At 45.1% G+C, this 21082-nt stretch overlaps 1 protein-coding gene across 1 annotated transcript; it reads left to right on the top strand.

Moving 5' to 3' along the window:
• Positions 1-103: 103 nt before the first annotated feature.
• Positions 104-21066, top strand: LOC101172571 (Fanconi anemia group D2 protein). The gene is made up of 44 exons (XM_011474649.3): positions 104-279; positions 484-544; positions 2066-2200; positions 2285-2352; positions 2417-2523; positions 4718-4769; positions 4856-4908; positions 4990-5068; positions 5805-5929; positions 6561-6648; positions 6730-6834; positions 6911-7011; positions 7094-7211; positions 7654-7689; positions 7852-7998; positions 8072-8206; positions 8285-8416; positions 8484-8594; positions 8683-8789; positions 9209-9263; positions 11959-12078; positions 12167-12240; positions 13637-13780; positions 13904-14004; positions 14099-14214; positions 14285-14393; positions 14474-14572; positions 14663-14757; positions 14836-14991; positions 15065-15181; positions 15580-15708; positions 15784-15902; positions 16477-16587; positions 16696-16826; positions 16924-17023; positions 17316-17438; positions 17916-18009; positions 18088-18159; positions 18290-18328; positions 18416-18490; positions 18584-18658; positions 18781-18927; positions 19571-19672; positions 20567-21066. The coding sequence occupies exons 2-44, from the start codon at positions 484-486 to the stop codon at positions 20642-20644; spliced, it is 4341 nt and encodes a 1446-aa protein (XP_011472951.1). The 5' UTR covers positions 104-279; the 3' UTR covers positions 20645-21066.
• Positions 21067-21082: the final 16 nt, after the last annotated feature.

Genomic DNA, 21082 nt, shown 5'->3' with positions numbered 1-21082 from the left:
AGCTAGTTCCAACCGTTCCAATCTAATAAAACTCATAAAGTGGTTATCCCTCTTGTATATATAAAAAACGATTTTTATTATTAATTAGCTGTAAAATGTGAAATTTAAAACGAGGACATTTTGTGTTGTGAAAGAGTTCTTCGTGCATTTTCTCAACAGGAAGTGGGAAGTTCCGATGTGACGTAGAAGAAGTCGCGCGCTTTGGCGCGGAAGTTTGTTTGGATCTTCTGTCCGCTGGTCGCCTGTGGATTGTTTCGCTGTAAAAACAGAACAGAAAAAGTACGTTTTTGATGCTTTAGTTATTCCTTAACCCTATAATAAGACGAAATTAAACCCACGCGCATGAAAGACTGTTTGTGCAAAAGTTGGTGGTGTATGAATTTAGCTACAGCTGACAGTTTCTGTCTTAGTGGTTAGTTTTGACAGAGTCGGAGGCCGTATTAATGCGCAGCTTTCACACCTTTTATGTTTGTTTTTTATTAGATGATGAGGAGAAAACGTCGCTCATCTGTGGACAAGGAAGAACCGTTGTCTACAGCTGCCAGTGAGTACTTCACTAGAATGTGGTTTTATAATCGGGTCAGTCACGTGACGCGTGAGTCATCACACTGGCACACAGCTGGAACCAGCAGAGATGCGCACAGCTGGAGTGAGGATTCCTAATCTCGACGTTGATCGGTTCTACAGGGCCCCTCCAAAGCGAATCCCAGAAGCAGACAGAGTGCTCTGATTCAGAGAAAAAGAAATTCTAAAACTGAACGTTCAGCTCACCCACGTGGGCCCAGAGCCACAGATGACGTCACTGTTTTGGTCAGAGAAGATCTGGAGATCTGTGCAGTCTCAGCCTGTAAACGAGAGCCTGCCGATCTGTCAGACGAGGGAAATCTTGACCCCTAGTCCTCACAATGCAAAAGGTTTTTCCAAGTCTCACACCGACCGACCATCTGGTCTTTAATTAGGATGATGCCGCTTTTAGCCCAAACCCCAAAAATCCTGTGTTGTTTTTCAGGACATAGTTTCTGCAGAGCGGCAGGAGTTCATTAGAAATTCAGCTCTTAGCTGTGCACAGAGTAAGCTCCAACAGTGTATATAGAGCGGATCAGGGTGCTTGTGCCCCCCCCCCCCCCCCCCCCCCCCCCCCAAGTGTATTTTTTAGATCACATTACCATCTCTTTCCAACTGGATTTTTTTTCATTTGCTCCTGATTCACAACGATTTGAATAAAGAAACCTGAAAAAAAACGTGATTTTAGTCTTAGTTTTCTTTGTCCTCCATCATCAGAAAAACGCCACAAGGACAATAAAAAAAAACCCACAGTTTTCTTCAGAGCGGACTCTGGTCTAATTTAAGTCAAAGGACTCCGGTCTTTCCGATAGTGAAGCTTCAGTTGAAAGTAGAAACGTCTTGGGCCAGAAATCACAGCAAAAACACTGAATCGGTTCCCTTTTTTTAATTCCAACGTGAACAGATTCAAATACTTCATCAACAAAAATGAGATGAAAAGAAAGATTAAAGCAAACAGAAATTTACTAAAACAATACCAATCTAATTGTTCCGTATTATTAAAAATGGTGCAAACAGAAGTGAATTGAACCCCATAAAGTACCTCTACTGCCAACTTAGTATGGATATTTACTTTGTACTTTTGTATTGCCAACTATTTTGGACACTTTTTCTGTTTATGCATAAGCATTTTAGGATGACATCATACACCTCATGTTTACGTTTTGCCTTATAATATATATGCACAAGACATTAACAAACTAATAAGCAGGTAACAAACATAAAATGGTTACTTTGATTTGAAAGAACAACCAACGATCTTTTCCATTCCACCAGGAACAAATTTGGTTTGCCTTTATAAAGTAAAGTTTTCTCTTTCAACCGAGCAGAAGTGGAGCTTTATTTTATAAACTCGAAATGCTTGACAAACAAAACAAGAAACCAAAAAAATGGATTAATTAATTCCATATCATATTTTCTAAATAAGAATAGAAAAATGTGTTGTTTTCTCAAAGGTTGTGTCTCTGCTTCATTTGATGACGTTATTTTTTGTTTTCTCCAGAACCAAAAAAGGGCCGCAGCGCTGGTCGACAAGCCAAAGAGGCTGTTGCCGTGGAGACAAATGAAAGTGTCTTTGCTGTCTTTGTAAGAAAGGCTGGGGTCACCTTAAAACACGACGCTCAGTCCAATGAAATTGGTAAATAGACTCTCAGGTCCAGCAGGTTGATAACCAGAGTCAGTGCCTCACTCCTCCTCCTCCTCCTCTTCCTCTGTCCTCCAGCTGTGGATCAGGTGGTTTTCCAGAAGCGAATTCAGCAGCAGCTGCAGAGGAGTCCTCAGTTCCCCGCGGTGAGTACGCCGCCTGCAACTCCCCTTTAAACACCAACCTTCCTCACACGGGACTGTTCCGTAGATCATACAGGAGTTCATCACCGGCATGGAGGCACACATTGAAAATCCTGACACTCTGAGGGTCTGCCTCCTTCCATGCGTCCCCCAAACGTCTGACGGACACATCAGGTGAGCTTTCAAACACAAACAGGGCTCCTGCAGGGTCTTAAAAAGGGGAATTTGATCATTTGGAAATAAGGCATTTAAAAAAAGTCTTAAATTTTGAAATCTTAGAAGTGGTGCAATTGAAACCTTTTCTGGTCTAAAGTTTTATTATGTAAGTAAATGCACCATCATGCTGGATGCAAACCACTGATGTTAATAGAAAGAACAAGAAGAAGCACCCACTTCAGCCTTGCAGCTCCGTGCAAAATACACGGCGGTGAGAAGCTAGTTGTGACCAGGGCTGAAAGGAAGCTGGTACCACCCGGTACTGGTACCGGTAGAAGATCTGCCGGAGGTCGGCCCAGCTCTCTGCTGCTTTAACACTTATTCAAAAGCAGCTGCGGGCTCAAACTGCCGCTAAAACTGTGAGTCGGGCAGCTCTTTATCTCCTCATTTTAGCGTCTATGAGGTTTTTAGTTACTTATCATGACGTTGCTCTGTCCTTTCACCTTATCCACTAATTCTGTCACTTTCCCGAACAAACAGGACTTACAGGGTACCTTCAGACTTGTTGTGCTTTGTCGCTCAATTCATTCCCAATCAAGGAGGCAGATTTCTGTGCTGGCTGGAGGTTGGTTAGTTTGCATCGGGACAAGAACAGCAACAAATGATTCCTGCAGCTCTCTGTTGTGATTGACAGTTCCAGATAAAAACCTGATGCAATGATAGACATAAAATGTAGTTTATATTTGAAAAAAGAAGAATGCAGGGAAGATTGTTCAGGAAGAAGATGCAGGTGAGGATGAAGATGTAGCAGCTGAAATGAGTGGAGGAGAAGAAGAAAATCAGAAAGGAGGAGGAGGAGGAGGAGGTGCACTTTCTGCATTCGTCAACTTCTTTAGGACAATAATCAGTTTAAATAGTTTTCTTCTACAAAGCCCCGTCAACAGTTGTTTTATTCTCACCTGCATTTCTCTGCATTAGGGCTGTAACCATTGATCTGAATCCTGATTCAGATCATAAAATATGGGTGACGATGCGATTCATAGCCTATAACGATCCCATTCTCTGAGCTAAAATGGATCCAGAACGTCTTTATCCCAAACTTCAACCACTGTGACTCAGAGAGAAACACCTGGAACTGAACAGGGAAGTTTTCCAGATTCCGTGAGTTTCTTCAATGAACAATGAAGTAAACAAGAATCAGTGTTGGGTAAATTACTTTTAAAGAGTAATTGATTACTTTATGTACGGGATGAAATAGCAATTACATGACTTTACTCATACTCCAATTAAAGGGCTAAACAAGGGCAGTCAGGTTTTTTGTAGCCCCGCCTCATTACTTCCACCACAGGAACATGAGAAGATGTACATTATGTCGCGGCCTACATATAGTATATAGACCGGTTGCTCACTGGCTCTGGGGCAATGGAGAGCAGTTCATCTCCAGGACACAACTTGCACCTAACTGTCCTGCTTTTTGCTTTTGTTTTCAATAGATTGGAAATAGTCAGAAAATCTCCAGTTACTAAACGCCTCGACGTTTTCGTCATGTTTCCGCTCTTGTCATCTTACTTTAATCTCCAACTCTGCATTAGCGTGTACACATTTTTTTAGATTAGAATCCGTTCTGTTTCCTTTAAGCAAGAGGCAAAGTCAGAACCAACTGTTTATGTGAGTAATGAGGGATTCTGTACTCTAGTAATTGTAATTTAATTACTAACATTTGAACGGTAATTCATGATCTCACTCCGTCACTGACACGGTTTGCTCTGAAATTCAAGGATTTGGTTTTGTCTCCGTCCATAGGGCTGGGAATCCGGCAGATCAATTGCTTTTCAGTTTTCATATGCAACGTCTTGTAGGGGCCGGTTTAGCTCGTGCTGGTTTGTGGCACTTTCCATCCGTGAAACCAGGGTTCGAATCCGGGCTGCTCCCTGTTCCCTTCTCTGCTTCTATGCCGATCCCAAGCCCGGATGAATTGAGAGGGTTGCGTCAGGAAGGGCATCCGGCGTAAAACATTGCCAAGTTAACCATGCAACTCCTCCTCGACTGAGAGGTTGTTTCACTGTGGCAACCCATGATGGGAAAAGCCGAAAGAGGAAAAGATATGCAGGGTCTTAAAAATTCCTAAACTGGACCTGAAGACATGTGAAGGGGACGTTCATGGCTTTCATTGCAGCTCTTGTCACCACAGCGACTCGTGTTTTTCTTCCAGCTCCTTCCAGGAGAGCTTGCTGCGGATGTTGCTGGGCGTTGAGATGCTACAGGTCTGTGATTTACTCCCACGTTTTCCAAACCTTACATTTCTCCACCAGAACTATTCAGAAGGATTTTTGGTCTGCTTTCCTTGCAGACTTTGATCATTAACATTTTGCTTGAGAAAGTCCCAGAGTTCATGCTTGACAGGTCAGGAAGTCCTCTGATAACTTTAGGGTTTCTTTGTTGTTATTGTGGAGGATTTATCTACGTTTCTGCTGTACTTCTCAGCACTGGTGATGGAGGCCTCAGCTTTCCCAGAATGATCATTAACCAGCTGAAGTGGCTGGACAGAATCCTGGATGCTAAGGTAATCAACCTGCGCTGATGTCACCCCTCTCCTGCTAATCACGCCCAAATGTTTTGGTCATGCCCAGTGCTCGGATCACTGTGGTCAGATCTATTTGACACATTATGGAGAGCATATAGATACGCCGTCACACCAAATCACATGTCTGCAATGTTTGGTATTCCCCCAACCGCTGACATGCTGAAGCGAGTCGTTGCATTCACCACCCTATTAACACGCAGGCTAATCCTGCTGAACTGGAAGCCCCCCCTGTTCCCCTTCGCATGTCCTCTGGGTCCCTGAGGTGCTCTACAATCTCAAACTTGAGAAGCTGAGGTGCTCACTTCCAGATTGAAGCACATGGTCTCCTTGATATTACCTCACTGGCTGACTGAGCGCCGGTGTAACGAATGGTTAAGGCTGTTACCCTGGTTTTCTCACTTATTTTACTATTATTATTATTTATTTTTTGTATTAGATACTTTATTATTTCTAAATGACAAAGTGGCTTACTTATCCCCCTTTTTTGTTTGTTTGTGTCTGCCCTGGCCTTTTGGGGGTTGTTTAAGGGGGTGGGTGGGGCTGACATTCGACTGTCTTTTTTGTTTTTTTTGTTCTAACATCTCATTTAACACTCTGTATGTCTGTTGAAATGTAAAATGTTCAACAAACAAAGTTCTAAAAAAATAACAAACTAACCTGCGCTGAGGTGGACGTTGAAGGGCGTTTTCTCTCTCGTTCCGGTTTCCTCCTGCAGGGATTGTCGCTGAAACTCATGGAGCTTGTGTCAGTAGCGCCTGTAGAGGTTCAGCGGGACGTCATCACAAGTTTACCAGAGATACTAGATGACTCCCAGCACAACGATGTCGGCAGAGAGCTCAAGTGAGTATCGCTCTCTGACCACCCAGGATTCAAGCGGAGGTTTAAACGTCCCACTCCGAGCCTCTTTTCTTCTATTTTCAAAGCATTCTCCTTAAATTGCGATGATGTAATTTTTAGACAAAATCCAAAAAACCCGTGTCGTTTTCTAGGACGTAGTTTCTGCAGAGCGGCAGGAGTTCATCAGAAATTCACCTCAGGGTTGTTGGAGGGACCGTGCTGTGGCGTAAGGCCGCCCCCTTCCCCCTCCCTGTTGCTGAGAGCTCTCTGGTTACACGCCCTCCCGCTAGCCTACAGCCCCTCACACACCCAGCCCAACATTGGCGGAGCAACAAAAATGGCGAGCAGCGTTGGAGCTATCCAGCCGTAGCGTTTGGGAACCAGATTCAGCTCAGAGGAGCTTGTGGGCCGCTCAGCGTATTTCCTACATCACAAAAACGATCTTTTTCAAACGGATTTTTTTTCATTTCATCCTGATTCAGAACAATCTGAATAAAGAAATACTCAGAAATGTAATTTGGAACGGAATTTTCTGTTTATGCAAGTGTACTCCATCCTCAGAAAAACGGCACTAGAACATGCCAAAACACCAAAAAGGCCATTTTCACCGCAGTCTTTCTCTTTTTCTGTGAAGCTGTTTGTTGCTGGAACGCACTCAGCTGACCGTCCCCATCCTGGATGCCCTCTCCAGCCTCAACCTCAGTTCTTCATTACTAACAGAGGTAGAATTTCCGCCTTGCTGGGCCCGCATGAACGCTGGCGTCCGTGCCCGCGCTGTGACCTGTAACTGTTGGCTGTTTCAGGTGCGGACTGCTGTCATGGCAACGATGGCTGCTGTGCAGCTGGAGGACCTTCCCGTCGTGGTCAAGTTCATTTTGCACTCCGTCTCATCCTCGGATGCATACGAGGTGAGGTACTCGGTCAGCAAATGTAGGATTTCCCTCCTTAGGTGTTGTCTCTGCAGAACTGTTTTGTGTTTCGTAGGTGGTGTGCAGTCTCCGGAAAAACCTGGAGCTGGAGCAGTGCGTGCTTCCTGCTGCGCTTCAGGCTTCTCAGACTCTGCTGAAGACTAAAAGAGCTGCAGTGTGAGATGCAACTCCAGCTCAGCTGCTCCCTCTGAAGGAGATGAGAGCTGGCTTCATTTGTTCTTTTGCTGTTTTCCATCAGGTCTGCTCCAGCAGCAGCAGCAGCAGCGAGCAGCAGCCAGGACAGCATCAGTCTGGTTCTGGACGGCATCAAGTCAGCTGTGCGCTTCCAGAAAACCATTGCAGAGGCTTGGCTTAAGGTTGGATAGTAATCCGGACCGTCCATTTTTTTTAAACAAATAAATTGTTTTTTTTTTAAGATTGTGAAGAAAAATCAAAACAAATAAAATATGATTTAATAATTCTAACTTCTTTAGGCCTCAAATAAAACAGAAAACGTGATTAATCTAAAATATATTTAATTTTGTAAGTAATTCTTTTTAAATCAAAAATTGAATTTCACACATAAAAAATCTTGTTTTAATTTATTTGAAAGTTTTATGTATATTTTTAACATTTGTTTGTTGAGTTTATTGATTTAGAGAAGCACTGACCTCAAATTCTTTATAAGGTCACATTTTAAAGGGAAAATGTCTAAAGCTTCATGTTTTTCTATGGATTTTTGTTAATGTTTTTTACTTCTGTGTTTTAAATAATTTCCGATTTTTGCCTAACCTTACTTTTAATCTGTTCTCATATCAGGCCATAGAGTCTGTAGAGGAGGAGGAGGAGCACAAGGTGAGTTCATAGCAGTTGTTTCTGCTCAGTATGTATATGGAGGTTTCCCAGGCAACAGGGATGTTTTAGGACATCCGGAAGGAGACGCTTTGTCATGCTTTCACGTGCATGTATGATCAGTAGCAGCTCCAGTTTGGATGAATGTGGTCGTCTCTGCATCAGGTCATCGATCTGCTGATGCTCTTCATCCTCCACTCCACCAACGCCAACCAGAGCCGCAGGGGGGCGGAGAGGATGCTGAAGCTCAAAGTGAGGACCGGCCTCATCCAGGAGCCGCTGCTGCAGAGGACCTTCAGGGACTACGTCCAGGTGCTGCACGCCTCCATCGGAGCAGCAGCCTCCATCGGGACGGCTCTTTTACTCTCCTCTGGTGACGTTGCAGGTGCTGCGAGGATACTTCTCCTCCATTCTGGCTCTCGCTCAGAGTTTGCTGCGTTCCCCCGACCCCGGCCTGGTGGCTTTTGGTGGACACATGTACCGATGCTCTTTCACCGCGTTTGATTCGTACTGCCAGCAGGTGCCGTCACGTGTGACCTCAGACCCTGTTTTGTTAGGCAGAAGCCCGTCTTTTCATCGTTTCCGTGGTTTCCTGCAGGAAGTCGTGGGCTCCCTGGTGACCCATGTGTGCAGTGGTGCGGGTGGAGAGGTGGACATGGCTCTGGAGCTGCTCTGTGGCCTGGTGACAGAGAAACCCTCAGAAATGGCCCTGTATGCCGTTTTTGTCAAGGTATGGATGTGACGCTGGAGCAGCACGTCGGTTTTGCTTTAGTTTTGACTGACAGGTGTTTGGACAGGGAATCTTGGACTACATGGACAACCTGACGTCTCAGCAGATTCGAAAACTTTTCCAGCTTCTAAGCAGACTGGCGTTCGGGCAGCAGCAGCAGCAAGGCTCTCACATCCAGGTAGACTGTTGCACACTCATCTACAGCAGCTCAGCTTCAGCTCTTTGATCACCTTCTGTCATGGTAACCCTAACCCCCCTCCCTCCAGGATGACATGCACATTGTGATCCGCAAGCAGCTGTCCAGCACTGTGCCCAAGTACAAGCGGATCGGCATCATTGGTGCAGTCATGATTATAGGCAGCATGGGAGCCAGGTAACAGATATTTACCGCACACAGAAATGTCTGTGGGCGTGTCCAAATTCCAGGGCTGCGTCCTTCCCGGGCGGCGTTGGCCGGATGTTAATGTCTGTGATAATTCCAGCGGTTACATCCCGTCGTGAAGCAACCGTGAGTCCCCAACAGAGAGGAGTAGTGAACCCGGCACGGGGCTCAAAAATTCCCTGGCTTATATTATATCCAAACTTCCAGCCCGCCATTGTTGTCAGACAATCTCAATGGCCCGGATGCACCAGACCAATCCTTGAAATCAAGAAAAAGAAGGCCGTGTTCGTTCGGCTGCATTTGAACCGAGGAAGAACGCAGCCCTCCAATGTGGACAGAGCCATAATTTAGTGTTTGTTCTCTCATGTCAGAGTCAGTGTGTCTTCAACATACTGTCCCCTCAATCACAGGTCTGAAGGGACGGACTCGCAGAACGGCTCGCTGTCCCAGGAGACGCTCAGACAGGTATACGTCCCACCAGAACACCTGTAGCGGATTCAAAAAAAAGTCCTTCTAAACCATCGTTATTTGTTTTAGTGTGTTGCAGAAAAATTACATCTGTGGCACAAACCTTTTGATTTTACTGAAGGATTTTATTATTTGCAGAACAACTAAATCTTTCAAAATCACATGGCAACCCTGGAAAAGTTTCCTTCTCAAAACATGTAAAGAAATTGAATAGAATATGTTTCTCCCTTGTTATAAAGGACAACATTTCTGGTGGAACTTGTAGAATTTGTTCTGAATGAATACTTATTTTAAGGTATATTTCTCTGATAATTGAAAATAATTATGTCCTAAGTGGGCATGTATGGCTCATAAAAGAGATTTTTATCTTTAAACTAGATGCATATACTCATTTACTCCCAGAAAAATCTGATTTGAAGCGCTACAACAGTCCAACTGTCCTTTTTTTCTAGACCGTAATCATGTTAAAGTAAAACTAGAGTCAAACATTTTAAGATCATTAGTCTTAAAAACTACATTTACTTTCAAACTTGTGTCTCAGTGTTGTTAAAGTCCAACGCCAGTCATCCTTTGATCGATTTTCAAAGCCTTCCCGGGTTTTCAATCATGATTATGCCTGACAAGGTTTGTGCAGCGTGGAAATTGTTCATCAGAAGGAAATGGAGGGATTTTTGTGCCATCATTCCGAGTGCATCACTCACTGTTTGTGAGTGTCAGAGTTTGTGGTTTTGCAATGTGAACTTTAGTCTTTAGTAAGGAAGGTTCTGCTAATTTTCTAATAAAAAAAAAAAGTCCTTTATTTGATTTTCATGCGTGTGTTTTTCTCACTTCCAAGCACCGATAAAGAAACGGCGTCCGCTGAATCGGCAGTTTTCCTCAGGGAGAATGGTTGTTTTCACACAGACCCAAGCAGATTTGGCTGTGCAGCAGCAGAACACGTCAAAGGCGTTTACAGAGAGGAAGAAATGAAATGAACTGCAGGCTGTCACACAAATGCAGCAACGAAGAGCAAACTCTGGATCTAAACATGAACAAAAATCCACATAAAGTGTTAAGTAAGGGTTAACGGCCATCCAAGTGTGCAGGATCAGAATTAATGCACTTTGCAGAAGCAACCATCCGACGCAAAGAAACCCGCTGGTACCATGGTCACTTACAAAAGAAATACATATTTAAATAGTTTTTAGGCAAGGCAAGTTTATTTGTATCGCACAATACGTACACAAAGTCATTCAAAGAGCTTCACAAACAGGAAAATGTATTTAAATCACAAGACATAACAGTGCAAAGATTAAAAACATACATATTCATTATAAAATGTACTTTAAAAGAAAGGGAAGAGAAAAGAAAAGGAAGAGAGGTGAGGATAAGGACCCTTCAGGTACACACACGGCTAAACAGGAATGTTTTGAGTCTGGATTTGAACCGTAACACAGTAGAAGCCGGTCTCACAACCTCAGGGACACTGTTCCAGCTTTTAGCTGCATAAGACTGAAACGCTGATTCCCCTTGTTTAGTCCCGACTCTGGGCCCCCGCAGTAGGCCCTGAGGGGTCCCTGAGGTCCTCAGAGTCCAAGATGGTTCATGTGGAGAGACTTGTAAACAAGCAGAGCTGCTTTAAAGTCTATTCTTTGAGCTACAGGAAGCCAGTGCAGAGACCTGAGCACAGCACTGATTTACTCTTTTACAGCTCGTTTGGGGAGCAGGCCGTTACAGTAACCTAACCTACTGGAGACAAATGCATGAAGAAGTATCTCCAGGTCTGACTTTGACACTATGTTGGATTTTGCCGATGTTTTTTAGATGGTAAAATGCTGCTGACTTGATATGGCTGGTAGAGTTCAGGTCAGAGTCCATGATGACCCCCAGGTTTCTGAAGTGACTTGAAGGTTTTAGAGACAGAGAGCACAGGTAACTGCTGACACTTTGTTTCTGTGGACCAAAGACGATGACTTCAGTCTTGTCTGAGTTTAGCTGGAGAAAGTAGTTTTGCATCCAAGCACTGATCTGTTGGATGCAATAACTTAGTGAATCCACTGGCCCAGATTTAGTACTTTATTCTTGTCATTTTTCTGGTTTGGATCACTTTTTCACAAAAGTGGACCACATTTGTTGTGCGGTGTGGCGCTGTCACACTTAACCGGTTGAGCCGACGCCGACCTCAGCGACGGCTGAAGCGGCAAAGAAAGCGATAAATATGCTTATCATCATAATGGGTCTAATAAAGCATCAGTACAGAGAAAGTTCTCCTCTTACCGCCTGTTTTTGTCCAGATGATGAAGCTAAAGGTTGTTTTGAAGTAGCCAGCGCAGTGATACAGGAACTTCTTTTTTAGTGTGTTCATTTTCCCGGAGCGTTATAATTTTTTAATGCACACCCAGCAGCCAATCAGAATCAAGCATTCATAAGAGTATTTATTGTCTAGTTGATGTTTTATGTGAAGGATTTTGTGATGTTCTGACTGAAGCTCAAGTCAATGTCCATCAACTATTCTAGATTTCTAACAGAAAAGGCAGAAAATCGTTTGTGTTTGTGAAGGAAACCTCCTCCGGCATATGGAGCATCCTCCTCCACTCTTCGGATCAGAGTTTTCCGATCATTGTCCCTTCTGCTGAAGCCGCTTCTCGCTCACGGGTGACAGGACAAACTCTCCTTTCAGTTTCTGCGCTCCTCCTTTGTGTTCCTGCTGCAGGTGACGGCGCTGATGGAGCTGGTGAAGTCCAGCAGTGAGAGCTCTCCTGAAGCTGCAGCTCTGTACTACGACGAACTGGCCAACCTGATCTGGAGCTCCACTCTGGACCCACAGGTGCAGGTGAGCTGTTCTTCCTCAGTGACTCTTCACTTGTGACTCCCTCATTGGGGGAAAAAACAAACCTTCTAAAACGATCTCCCTCTGACAGGAAATGATGGGAAGTCGGGTCCTGGATGATTTCCAAGAGGATTTTGTGGTGGACCTTGGGCCGGATATAACTGGGTTAGTGCTGAAGGACTGGATGGGTCGTAGCACTGGTCCCCCCCAAAAAAGACAGCCTACACTTTCCCTGTTTCATTTATATTCTAGTTCGGAAGGAGGTTTTGACTCCTGGATTCTCCCCAGCACATCCGGTGGAGGTACAATAACCATTCGACCTGCAACAACCGTTCGGGGTCCTTCGACTATTGTGATTGGCTGTCCGTTGGTCCGATGACGTGTCAGATAGTGATTGGTCTGGAAAAATTACTATACTACCATAGAAAAAGATATTATGCGGTCCGTTGTAAACAAACAGAGCTCCGACATAGAGCAAGATCATCTTCTAAAGGTGCTTTTATTATTGTTATGATTATTATTAAGCCCATTAGCAGCCGAACGGCCTGCGGTCAGAACCCTTCTCTGGACCGAACACTATAACAAAGCACCTTCTCCGCCTGCAAACACGAAGCTACGAGACTCCAGCTGCTCTGTCAGCAGAGACACGTTCACTCGTGTGGAGCAGCAGGTTCATTTTAACAGCCACAGATCTTTTTACTAAGTGGGTTGTGGCAAAATCTCTATAAACATCACAAAGAATAATGTCACACAACTTATGAGGGAAAAGAACTTTAGGTTACACAAGGAAACATGAAATGAAAATATGTAGATCCCGAGCAGATCTCCACGATACGTAGTTTGTCCAAGTGGGGGTAATCGTAGTGTTATCCTGTTATCTTCAGTCGAAAGGACCCCAAACGGGAATTGCAGGCCGAATGGTTACGGTACCTACACAGGCTCACGCCTGATCTGCTGCTTTCTTAAGGCGGCTGCACCAACCGCTAAATTTAAACCCCCAAGCTAGCAAAGTTGACAAAAACAAACTTATTTGGAAAGTTTCTTTATGCAGAAACAGACCTTTGACTTCAAAGGACAAAGAAAGCTGCATCTAACAGCAAAAAACTCCAAATATGGATTTACTGCAGTAGTTGCTGTCTAATGTTACAGGATGCTGCTTGAACAGTGGATTATATTTCAGTGAATGTTTGTATTTTGTATTTATCCGTTTATCCGTTATCCGTTGCATGTTCAAAGTGGGACGAGGCTGAAGTCGGCGTCTGATTATTTTTAGCTTCTACGTTGACAGTTATGGATAAAGGGAAATTATATTTCTCCCCTTAGTGGTTCCTACACAAAGTGTAGTGTCCAGATAAAGTTTAAATCAGCCGCAGACGTTTTACAGAAGATTAGGATGAAGTTTACCTAAAGGGAAACTGGAAGCTAAAATGCCAACGTCATCCCTCGCACAGAGACATGAAACCAGCCCGTGACCAGAAGAAGGTTGGCGTCCACTGGGTTAAAGGTCATGGACTTTCATCCTGATACTGATACTAGTGATTCTCTCGTCTGTTTGCTTTAGTTCTTTCCTTTTGCCACCTCGTGTGATGTATAACCTGGATGACGATGAGAGTCAAGGAGGCATCGCCATCAACCTGCTGCCCCTACTGGCCAAAGACACACAAAGCAAAGGAGATGAGCTGACCCACGACAAGAAGCCGCTGAAGTCAGTGACCTTCAAACCATTTCTGATGTTTCCCAGCTGTTTTTTACACTTCATTTCTTGTGTGTTGAACTTCTGCGTGGCTTTGATGGCTGACAGCCTGAGCGTTTCTTCCTCTCTTGACAGGAGGGTTTCTCCTCTGTGTTTGTCTCCATTCTTTCGCCTCCTGAGGCTCTGCGAGGAGAAGCGGCACCAGGGAGACCTGGAGGAGATTGATGCCCTCCTGGGTGAGGGAAACAAGAAAGTTTGCGTCTCTTTTTGTTGATGTCTGTGGCTTGAAAGCGCTCGGTCTTTGTGTTTTGGGGTTTGCTGCGTGAGCAGGCTGCCCCCTGATCCTGGCAGACATGGATGTCGTGGAGAAAGTTGAGAGCCTGTCTAAGGCGGAGAGGGACTTCCTCTGCGCTCTACTCTTCCACGCCATCAACTGGTTCAGAGAGGTAACTGCAGGTCGCCGTCAAGCATTCGGTTCATTACAGCCAGCAGGACTGAGGCAGGCTCCTCCCACAGGTTGTGAATGCCTTCTGTAAGCAAACAGAAACGGAGATGAAGATGAAAGTCATGACTCGACTGCAGAACATCACGTACCTGCAGACGCTGCTGGAAAAGGCTTTGGCAGGTCTCTTTTCGGCCCAGAACCCAAACCTACCTGCTTCATTAAAGACGTACTTTTCCTGATAACCTTCCTATGTTGAGCAGAAACGCCTGGCTTTGTTCCTCCTGTTTCCAACTTTGATGGAGAAAGCTCCGACAGGCTGGCTCTCTCCTCTGCTGTTCCTGCACTCAAGCCAAAGAAAGGTTGGTGGATCTGACCAATCTATGAATCACGCTAGAGCTTTAGAACATGGATTCTTTTGCAGATTATTCTAAAAGTCACTTCTGTTTTAGACGGTGCGGGAAAGAAGAGGAAAGCTGCTGCGAGGCGTTCCTCAGAAGGCAGTTCTCAGCCCGCAGAGGCGGCTGAAGCGGATGAAACCCAGCAGGTAAAGAAGCCCCCACACCCGCCACACCTCCACCCAGTGCAAACACATAGCTGAAAGCATCATCCGTCTGTGCCGAAGGAGCATCCTGAAAAGGAGAAAGACAAAGACGTCTGGCCGGGGGTCAGTCTGTCGGTCTTCAGGCCCTTTTTCAGAGAGCTGGACTTGGAGGTTCTGAGTGTTTTGCAGTCCGGCTTGCTGTCTCGCTCCCTGCTGGACTCGGAGCTCCACACTAAGGTAGAGTTAAACCCGTCAGAGTTCTGCTTGAGGGTGGTGAGTCCATCTAAACAGCATTACATGTGTTACCGAGGTGCGGGAAGAGGTTCTGCTGGGCCCCGCCGAGCTGGTTTTCCTGCTGGAGGATCTGCTTCACAAACTGGAGTTTAGGCTAACAGCCGCCCCCACCAAGAGGGCTCCATTCCTGAAGGTACAAACCATCCGCTCTCAAATTTACAGCTGATGTCAAAGGAACTTTACGGTTCCCCTTCCATCCAATTTGACCTCCATTTTTGTGTTTTACAAAACAACAACTTTTTAATTTGCCGATAATAAAGTAAAAGTGAAGAAAAGCCTTTCAGTGTGTTCATACTGAGCCTGGTGTGATAAAACAATAAAATACTAAAAAAAATTAAACACCCAAAATGTAAATGTAAACATACTGGTATGCAGCAGGGATACAGAGATTCACTTGTCCCACGATTTGGTTCAGTGTTGGAACATGCGGTACGGTTTTGAACCGAGAATTGTGGCGTCCATGATTTTAACGGTCAACTCTGTCCTTGCAGTCATTTAAAGATGCATTCTGTAAATAACGCTCTCGTCCAGACAAGGGCCGACAGAAGCGTCGGCTTCTCCCACCTGCAGCAGCGGAGCACCAAAGATATTGCGTCCTACTGCGTCCAGCTGCTGCCCGCCCTCTGCACTCACCTGGAGAACTGCCACAACCATTTCCAGGTACAAAGCCACCGGCTGGGATGGAAACCGTGAACTCCTGTCAAATCTCTGACCACGACTGCTGTGTGTTCGCAGGCTCTGCTGTCGAAAAACGATGGCTGTGTTGATGCGGCCGCCGCAGATCTGCAGGAGCATCGGTTGATGTCTGCAAGCTACCAGCTGCTCCTGCAGGTCCTGAACACCGTCTTCAGCTGGTGAGGCTGAGCAGAGTGACGTCTGAAGAAACCTGTGAGAGACCCACTCCGATGAAAAGGCTCTTTGAGATGTTCTAGTGGTATTTTCCTCATGATGAAAGCGTTAGGCTTGAAATGACGTTTCATTTCTTTATCCAAATGGCTGCGCATCTGAAGCAGAAATAAAAATGTTGATGCCAACGATCGTATTTGTGACGTAGAAAAAAAACGCTGGGCGAGCCACAAGCTCCCCGCTCCGCTCCAGTCTGATGCTGACAAACGGATCCACGAACGTCTTTGTTTTCTCCAGAATATTTGGAATCTGGATCTAAACTGTACGGCTAGCAGCTCCGATGCTCCATTTGTGTTGCACCGCTAACAAAGGGTGGAGTTGTGATTAGCACGGTAGTTCATTCTGGAGCCCCGTGATGGCAGATATTAGCTGGAGACCTAAAAGGTCAAAAGACCACCAGGAACTCTTTTACAATCGATCAAAAGATGATGGGAGTGGGACTTAAAATGATGTCAGCGACTGAATCATTTATTGACTTTTGTTTTGTTTTGTGTGTGTGTGTGTGTTGGGTCACATCCTCAGGTCTGGATTCAGTCAGCCAGGACACAGGAACCTGCTGAAGAAGGCTCTGGGCGTTTTGGCGGAACGTCTCAAAGAAGGAGATGCTGATCTGACCCTGGAGCAGTTTGTGAAGTAAACCATTTGTGTTTGACAGTTAAAGTTTGGGTTCCAGTTGAATTGCTTTCAGTCTCAGTTTGTGATGAGGCGACAGTGCTGAGACTTGGCTGTTTTTGTCTTCAGGCACAGCTTCGAGTACCTGCTGAACTTCCGCAGCACAATGCCGAGTCTGAACACGGCTTTGTGTCTCTCCCAGCTCCTGTCCACTGTGGCAGAAAGAGGAGGAAATGCTGCTGCTCACAGAGATCAGACCGGTCAAACTGATATGTTACTTGTTTTTTTTGTTTCATTTAGTGACATGTGAAGTTCCAGCATCGAAGGCTGATTTCTGCCTTTCTCTCTCCCTTACAGCTTCCCTCGCTCGCCACTTTCTGAGCCAGGTTTGGGTGACGGCCAGTGGAGAGAGAGAGCGAGGGAACAAATTTAATGAAGCTCTGCATGCCCTCCTGACGTGAGTCTGAAATCACAGCTTAGAGATTTTTTTGGAACTGCCTCCACCAATATTTTAGGAACTGTAATTTCCTAAATGCTGGTTTACCTTCCAACAAAGTGATGAAAGACCTCTGGGTCTTCAGCACCATGAAGCAGCTCAGACGTTCATTTCTGTCTGTCTACTTCTGACGGCCAAACGTGCACTTTTCCTTCAGAGTTTAATAGAACCAGTTCTGAACCTGAACCTGCTTTTTGTCTCCATGCACCACCTGTGTTGTTGATGAAAACTCCCATCCTGCTGGTTGCTGCAGCATTTATCTGGAGCAGGTGGATGACATCCTGAAGGTCGTGGAAGAAATCGCTGGAGAAGGAATCTCTGAGCTCCTCAACGTGTCCAAAGATGAAAGCTCAGCATCCTGGCCAACTCTCAACAGGTCGGCGCTCGGCATCCAACGTTTCACCTCAAGACATTTAAACTGCTTAGATTATTGCCTTTACAGTGTTTTGGACAATGAGAGCAGCACTTGAAAACATAGAACCAGCTTGTTTTTTCCCTAAATGAATTTAGAAAAAGCTCATACTCATTCGTGTCAGTCTTCTTCTGAGTTTAGATAAACGTTATCGATCCTGCCGGGGGGAAAGTCAGTTGTTACAACTCTGGGGGATCAGGCATCGAGGTCCAAAGAACGTGTAAAAAAATACTATAAAAAAAACACCCGTTTTCTGCATGCATAGCCAGAATAGCAGTTGTGCGTTGAATGTTTTGTCATCAATAGAGTGTTTGTGCGGTCTAGCAGTGGTTGGAGTGACGGACCTCTGGTGCCGCTGTGGGTGTAACGGTCTGCTGCTGGAGATGTTGGTTTCAGCTGGAATGCTCCGTGCTCCATCCATCGGCTGGTTGTTCTCTGCAGGCAGACCTTCCTGGTGTTCTACAAAGTGTTGCTGGCAGAGCTGGAGAAGGCCGTCAGGAAGATTCCTGCAGGAAAATCCAGCGATGACTCTGAGGTCAGCCCCAAACTAACTCTGTTTGCTCAACTTCATGACGAGAGACAAGTCAGAACACCGAACGTGTCCATCCTTCAGGCTCAGAGTGAGAAGCTGCTGACGTGGAACCTGGCAGTGCGAGATTTCCACATCCTGGTAAACCTAGTGAAGGTAGATTTGCCTTAAACCTGTGATGATCCACAAAGGGTTTCAGCTTTCTTCAGCTTCCCACTGGAATTGTTTGACAGATTTTGTTTGACTCCATCTTGAATAGTGATCTGTTTGCTCTTCTCTCATGCAGGTGTTTGACTCCAGGTCAGTGCTTAACGTGTGCTTAAAGGTGAGCTGACAGCGAACGCATCAGACCGTTGCTTTCACATGTGTGTGCCTTTGTTATCTGTGATCAGAACTAACTGTGCATTTCCAGTACGGAAGACTTTTCTTGGAGTCCTTCCTGAAGTTGGGAATGCCGCTGTTGGACTACAGTTTTAAAAGACACAAGGTAGAGAAGAAAAAAGTTCCTCTGCAGGTTTCCCTGTTTAATTCAGCTGATGAATGGTTTTTCTCTCTGCTTTTGGTACCTTGTATTTTGAAGGAGGACGTTCAGAGCTTGCTCAAGACCTTCCAGCTCAGCACTCGTCAGCTCCACCACATGTGTGGACACTCTAAGGTCTCGTGAAGTTGGATTTCTTTTTGCACAGTCGTGTCTTGTGTCTTGACACGTGGAAACGGCTCAAGATGCGCGCTGGTTATCTTCAAAAAGAGTCTTCCTTGTGTTGTGTTGGTTGCCAGATTCGCCAGGATACCAGCTTGACCAACCATGTGCCAGCCTTGAAGAAGAGCCTGGAGCTGTTTCTGTACAGGGTGAAGGCCATGTTGGCGCTCAACAACTGCCAGGAAGCCTTTTGGATGGGGAATCTGAAGAATCGCAATCTGAAGGTTAGATATCCTCTGAAAGCCTTTCCTGTTGTGGTTTTTTAAAGACCCACTTCAATCAAAACTGCACTTTTGGGGTTCTGGTATCATTTTTCTGATGATGGAGGACATATATGAAAAGGAAAATGAAGATTAAAAAAGCATTTCAGAGTATTTTGTTATTCAAACTGCGGTGAATGAGGAGCAGTTGATAAAATGTGGTATGAAAAGGAGCGGACCACAAGCGCCCCGCTGCGCTCCTTCAGACAAATAGATCCGTGTGCGTCTTTGTTTTCCTCAACTGAGCTGGAATCTGGATCAACTGTACGACTGGAGGGCTCCAAAATTGCTCGCCATTTTTGTTGCACCACTAATGCTGGGTTTGGGTTGTGAGGGGCTGTAAGCTAGCGGGAGAAAGATTAAAAAAAGGGACGATGGGATATCAGTCAGCAGAGGCGTACTCCCCACCTAAAGCCCCTCCCACAGCTCAGAGGGGTCTTTCTAATGATCTCCTGCCACTCTGCAGAAATGATGTCCCAGAAAACGACTCCGTTATTTTGGAGTTAGTCTAAAAACGGCATCATCGGAATGAAAAGACCACTGGGAACGTAAATAGATCGAAGGATGATCGGAGCGGGACTTTAAAGAACTACTCTGTGTCTTTTAGGGGGAGGAGATTCTCTCACAGCGGTCACAAGACAGTGACGAGGACGAAGATGAAGAAGAGGGCGAGGGTCTGCCACTTCCACAGCAACTGTCAGATGATGAGGTATCTGACGTTTCTAACGGTAAAACGGCGGCCGCAGAGACGAGGCAGCGGGGTTTCATCCTCTCTGAACATAGAACTGCACAAACAGTCATGAAGCCACAGCGACAACGAACAAACAGTAACAGCAGTCATTTGAATTCTGTTTCTGTCCTTTATCCATATTTGACATGAAGCGTTTGCTGTGTGGACTCACTCCAGTGTTGCATTAAGCATGTAAGAGTCTATCAGTAATATAAGTATATAACTATGGGATGTCATTGCAAATTGGGCAAAAGCAGACAAATAAATACGAGTAACCCTTGTTCCATCCTAGGCACTTTAACATTAGGAGTTGGGTCATCTAGACCCACTAGACCAGGGGTGGGCAATTCCAGGCCTCGAGGGCCGGTGTGTCTGCATGATTTCCAGATAGTCTTGCCCTACTCGTGGCTGATTACCTGGTTCAGGTGTGTCCAGCCAATCAGAACATGCCAGAGCAGGGTATGCTGGAAAACATACAGGAATGCGGCCCTCAGTGCCCACCTCTGCACTAGACAGTGCTCTGAACCTTTTTTCTTCAGTGATTTGTGATCTTCACTGGTGTCCATGGATTACATGAAATCTTTCCACCTTTATCCACCTTTGTCGTGGTAGGGAGAACACGTCAATGTAAGGGGGGGGTCATCTAAGATAGCACAAGGGTTAAAGAAGTTGTAACTGAACGTTTGTGTGTGACGCCTGCATCAGAGCACTGCACTTTGAACAACAGTGACACCTACTGTCCTAAAGGTTGAAGGTAAATACTGGACATGATGCTGCAGGACAATGGAGGATTTTCCAGCCACTGTGTTGCTAAGCTGAACTTAAATTGATCATTTCTTCTTTCAAACTTGACTCTCGTCTCGTCTCCTGCAGGCTGACAAGAGCGACTCTGAGGCAACAAAGAAGACCAACGGAGGAGATGAAGATGAAAGTGCAGATGACTCTGAGTAAACCCAGTCAGTATTATTAGGGGTTCCATTATTTTCTATCCTTTATTGAGTTGGAAAAAAAAATCGAATTTAAAAGTGGCCTGTTTATAGTCTTCAAGTAGTTTGATGACCTTTAGTGTCAGACATGCTGAATGGGGAAAAAGGTTTGTTGTTTATTACCTCTGTTTATTTCAGTAAGAACTTTAGGCTCACAAAGAGTTCATGAAATGTAGCTTTTGTTCAAAGATTCCAGTTTTGGGGCTTTGTAACTTCACATTCAGCTTTGGAAAATGTTATTTCTATCAAGAAAATAAAGACGTTGTTTGTCTTGAACACAACAGATTTTGTGTTTTTGTAAAAAGTGATTCTGATCTTTGTTTCCTAAAAAATGTTTCACTCACTTTGATCGTCTCAAGACAGGAATAAAGCCAAGAAAAACACTTATTCTTATTCTTGCCAG

This window comes from Oryzias latipes, chromosome 5, assembly GCF_002234675.1.
Source record: "Oryzias latipes chromosome 5, ASM223467v1".
Classification (NCBI taxonomy): Eukaryota; Metazoa; Chordata; class Actinopteri; order Beloniformes; family Adrianichthyidae; genus Oryzias; species Oryzias latipes.
This window is presented reverse-complemented; position numbering and strand designations above follow the sequence as displayed.

What these genes read in the sequence shown, in the direction of transcription:
- LOC101172571 (XM_011474649.3), top strand. Translation starts at nt 484, where the DNA reads ATGATGAGGAGAAAACGTCGCTCATCTGTGGACAAGGAAGAACCGTTG. An exon ending in AGCAAGGCTCTCACATCCAG is followed by an intron (nt 8,595 to 8,682) that starts GTAGACTGTTGC and finishes CCCTCCCTCCAG; the next exon opens with GATGACATGCACATTGTGAT. An exon ending in AGCAACTGTCAGATGATGAG is followed by an intron (nt 19,673 to 20,566) that starts GTATCTGACGTT and finishes CGTCTCCTGCAG; the next exon opens with GCTGACAAGAGCGACTCTGA.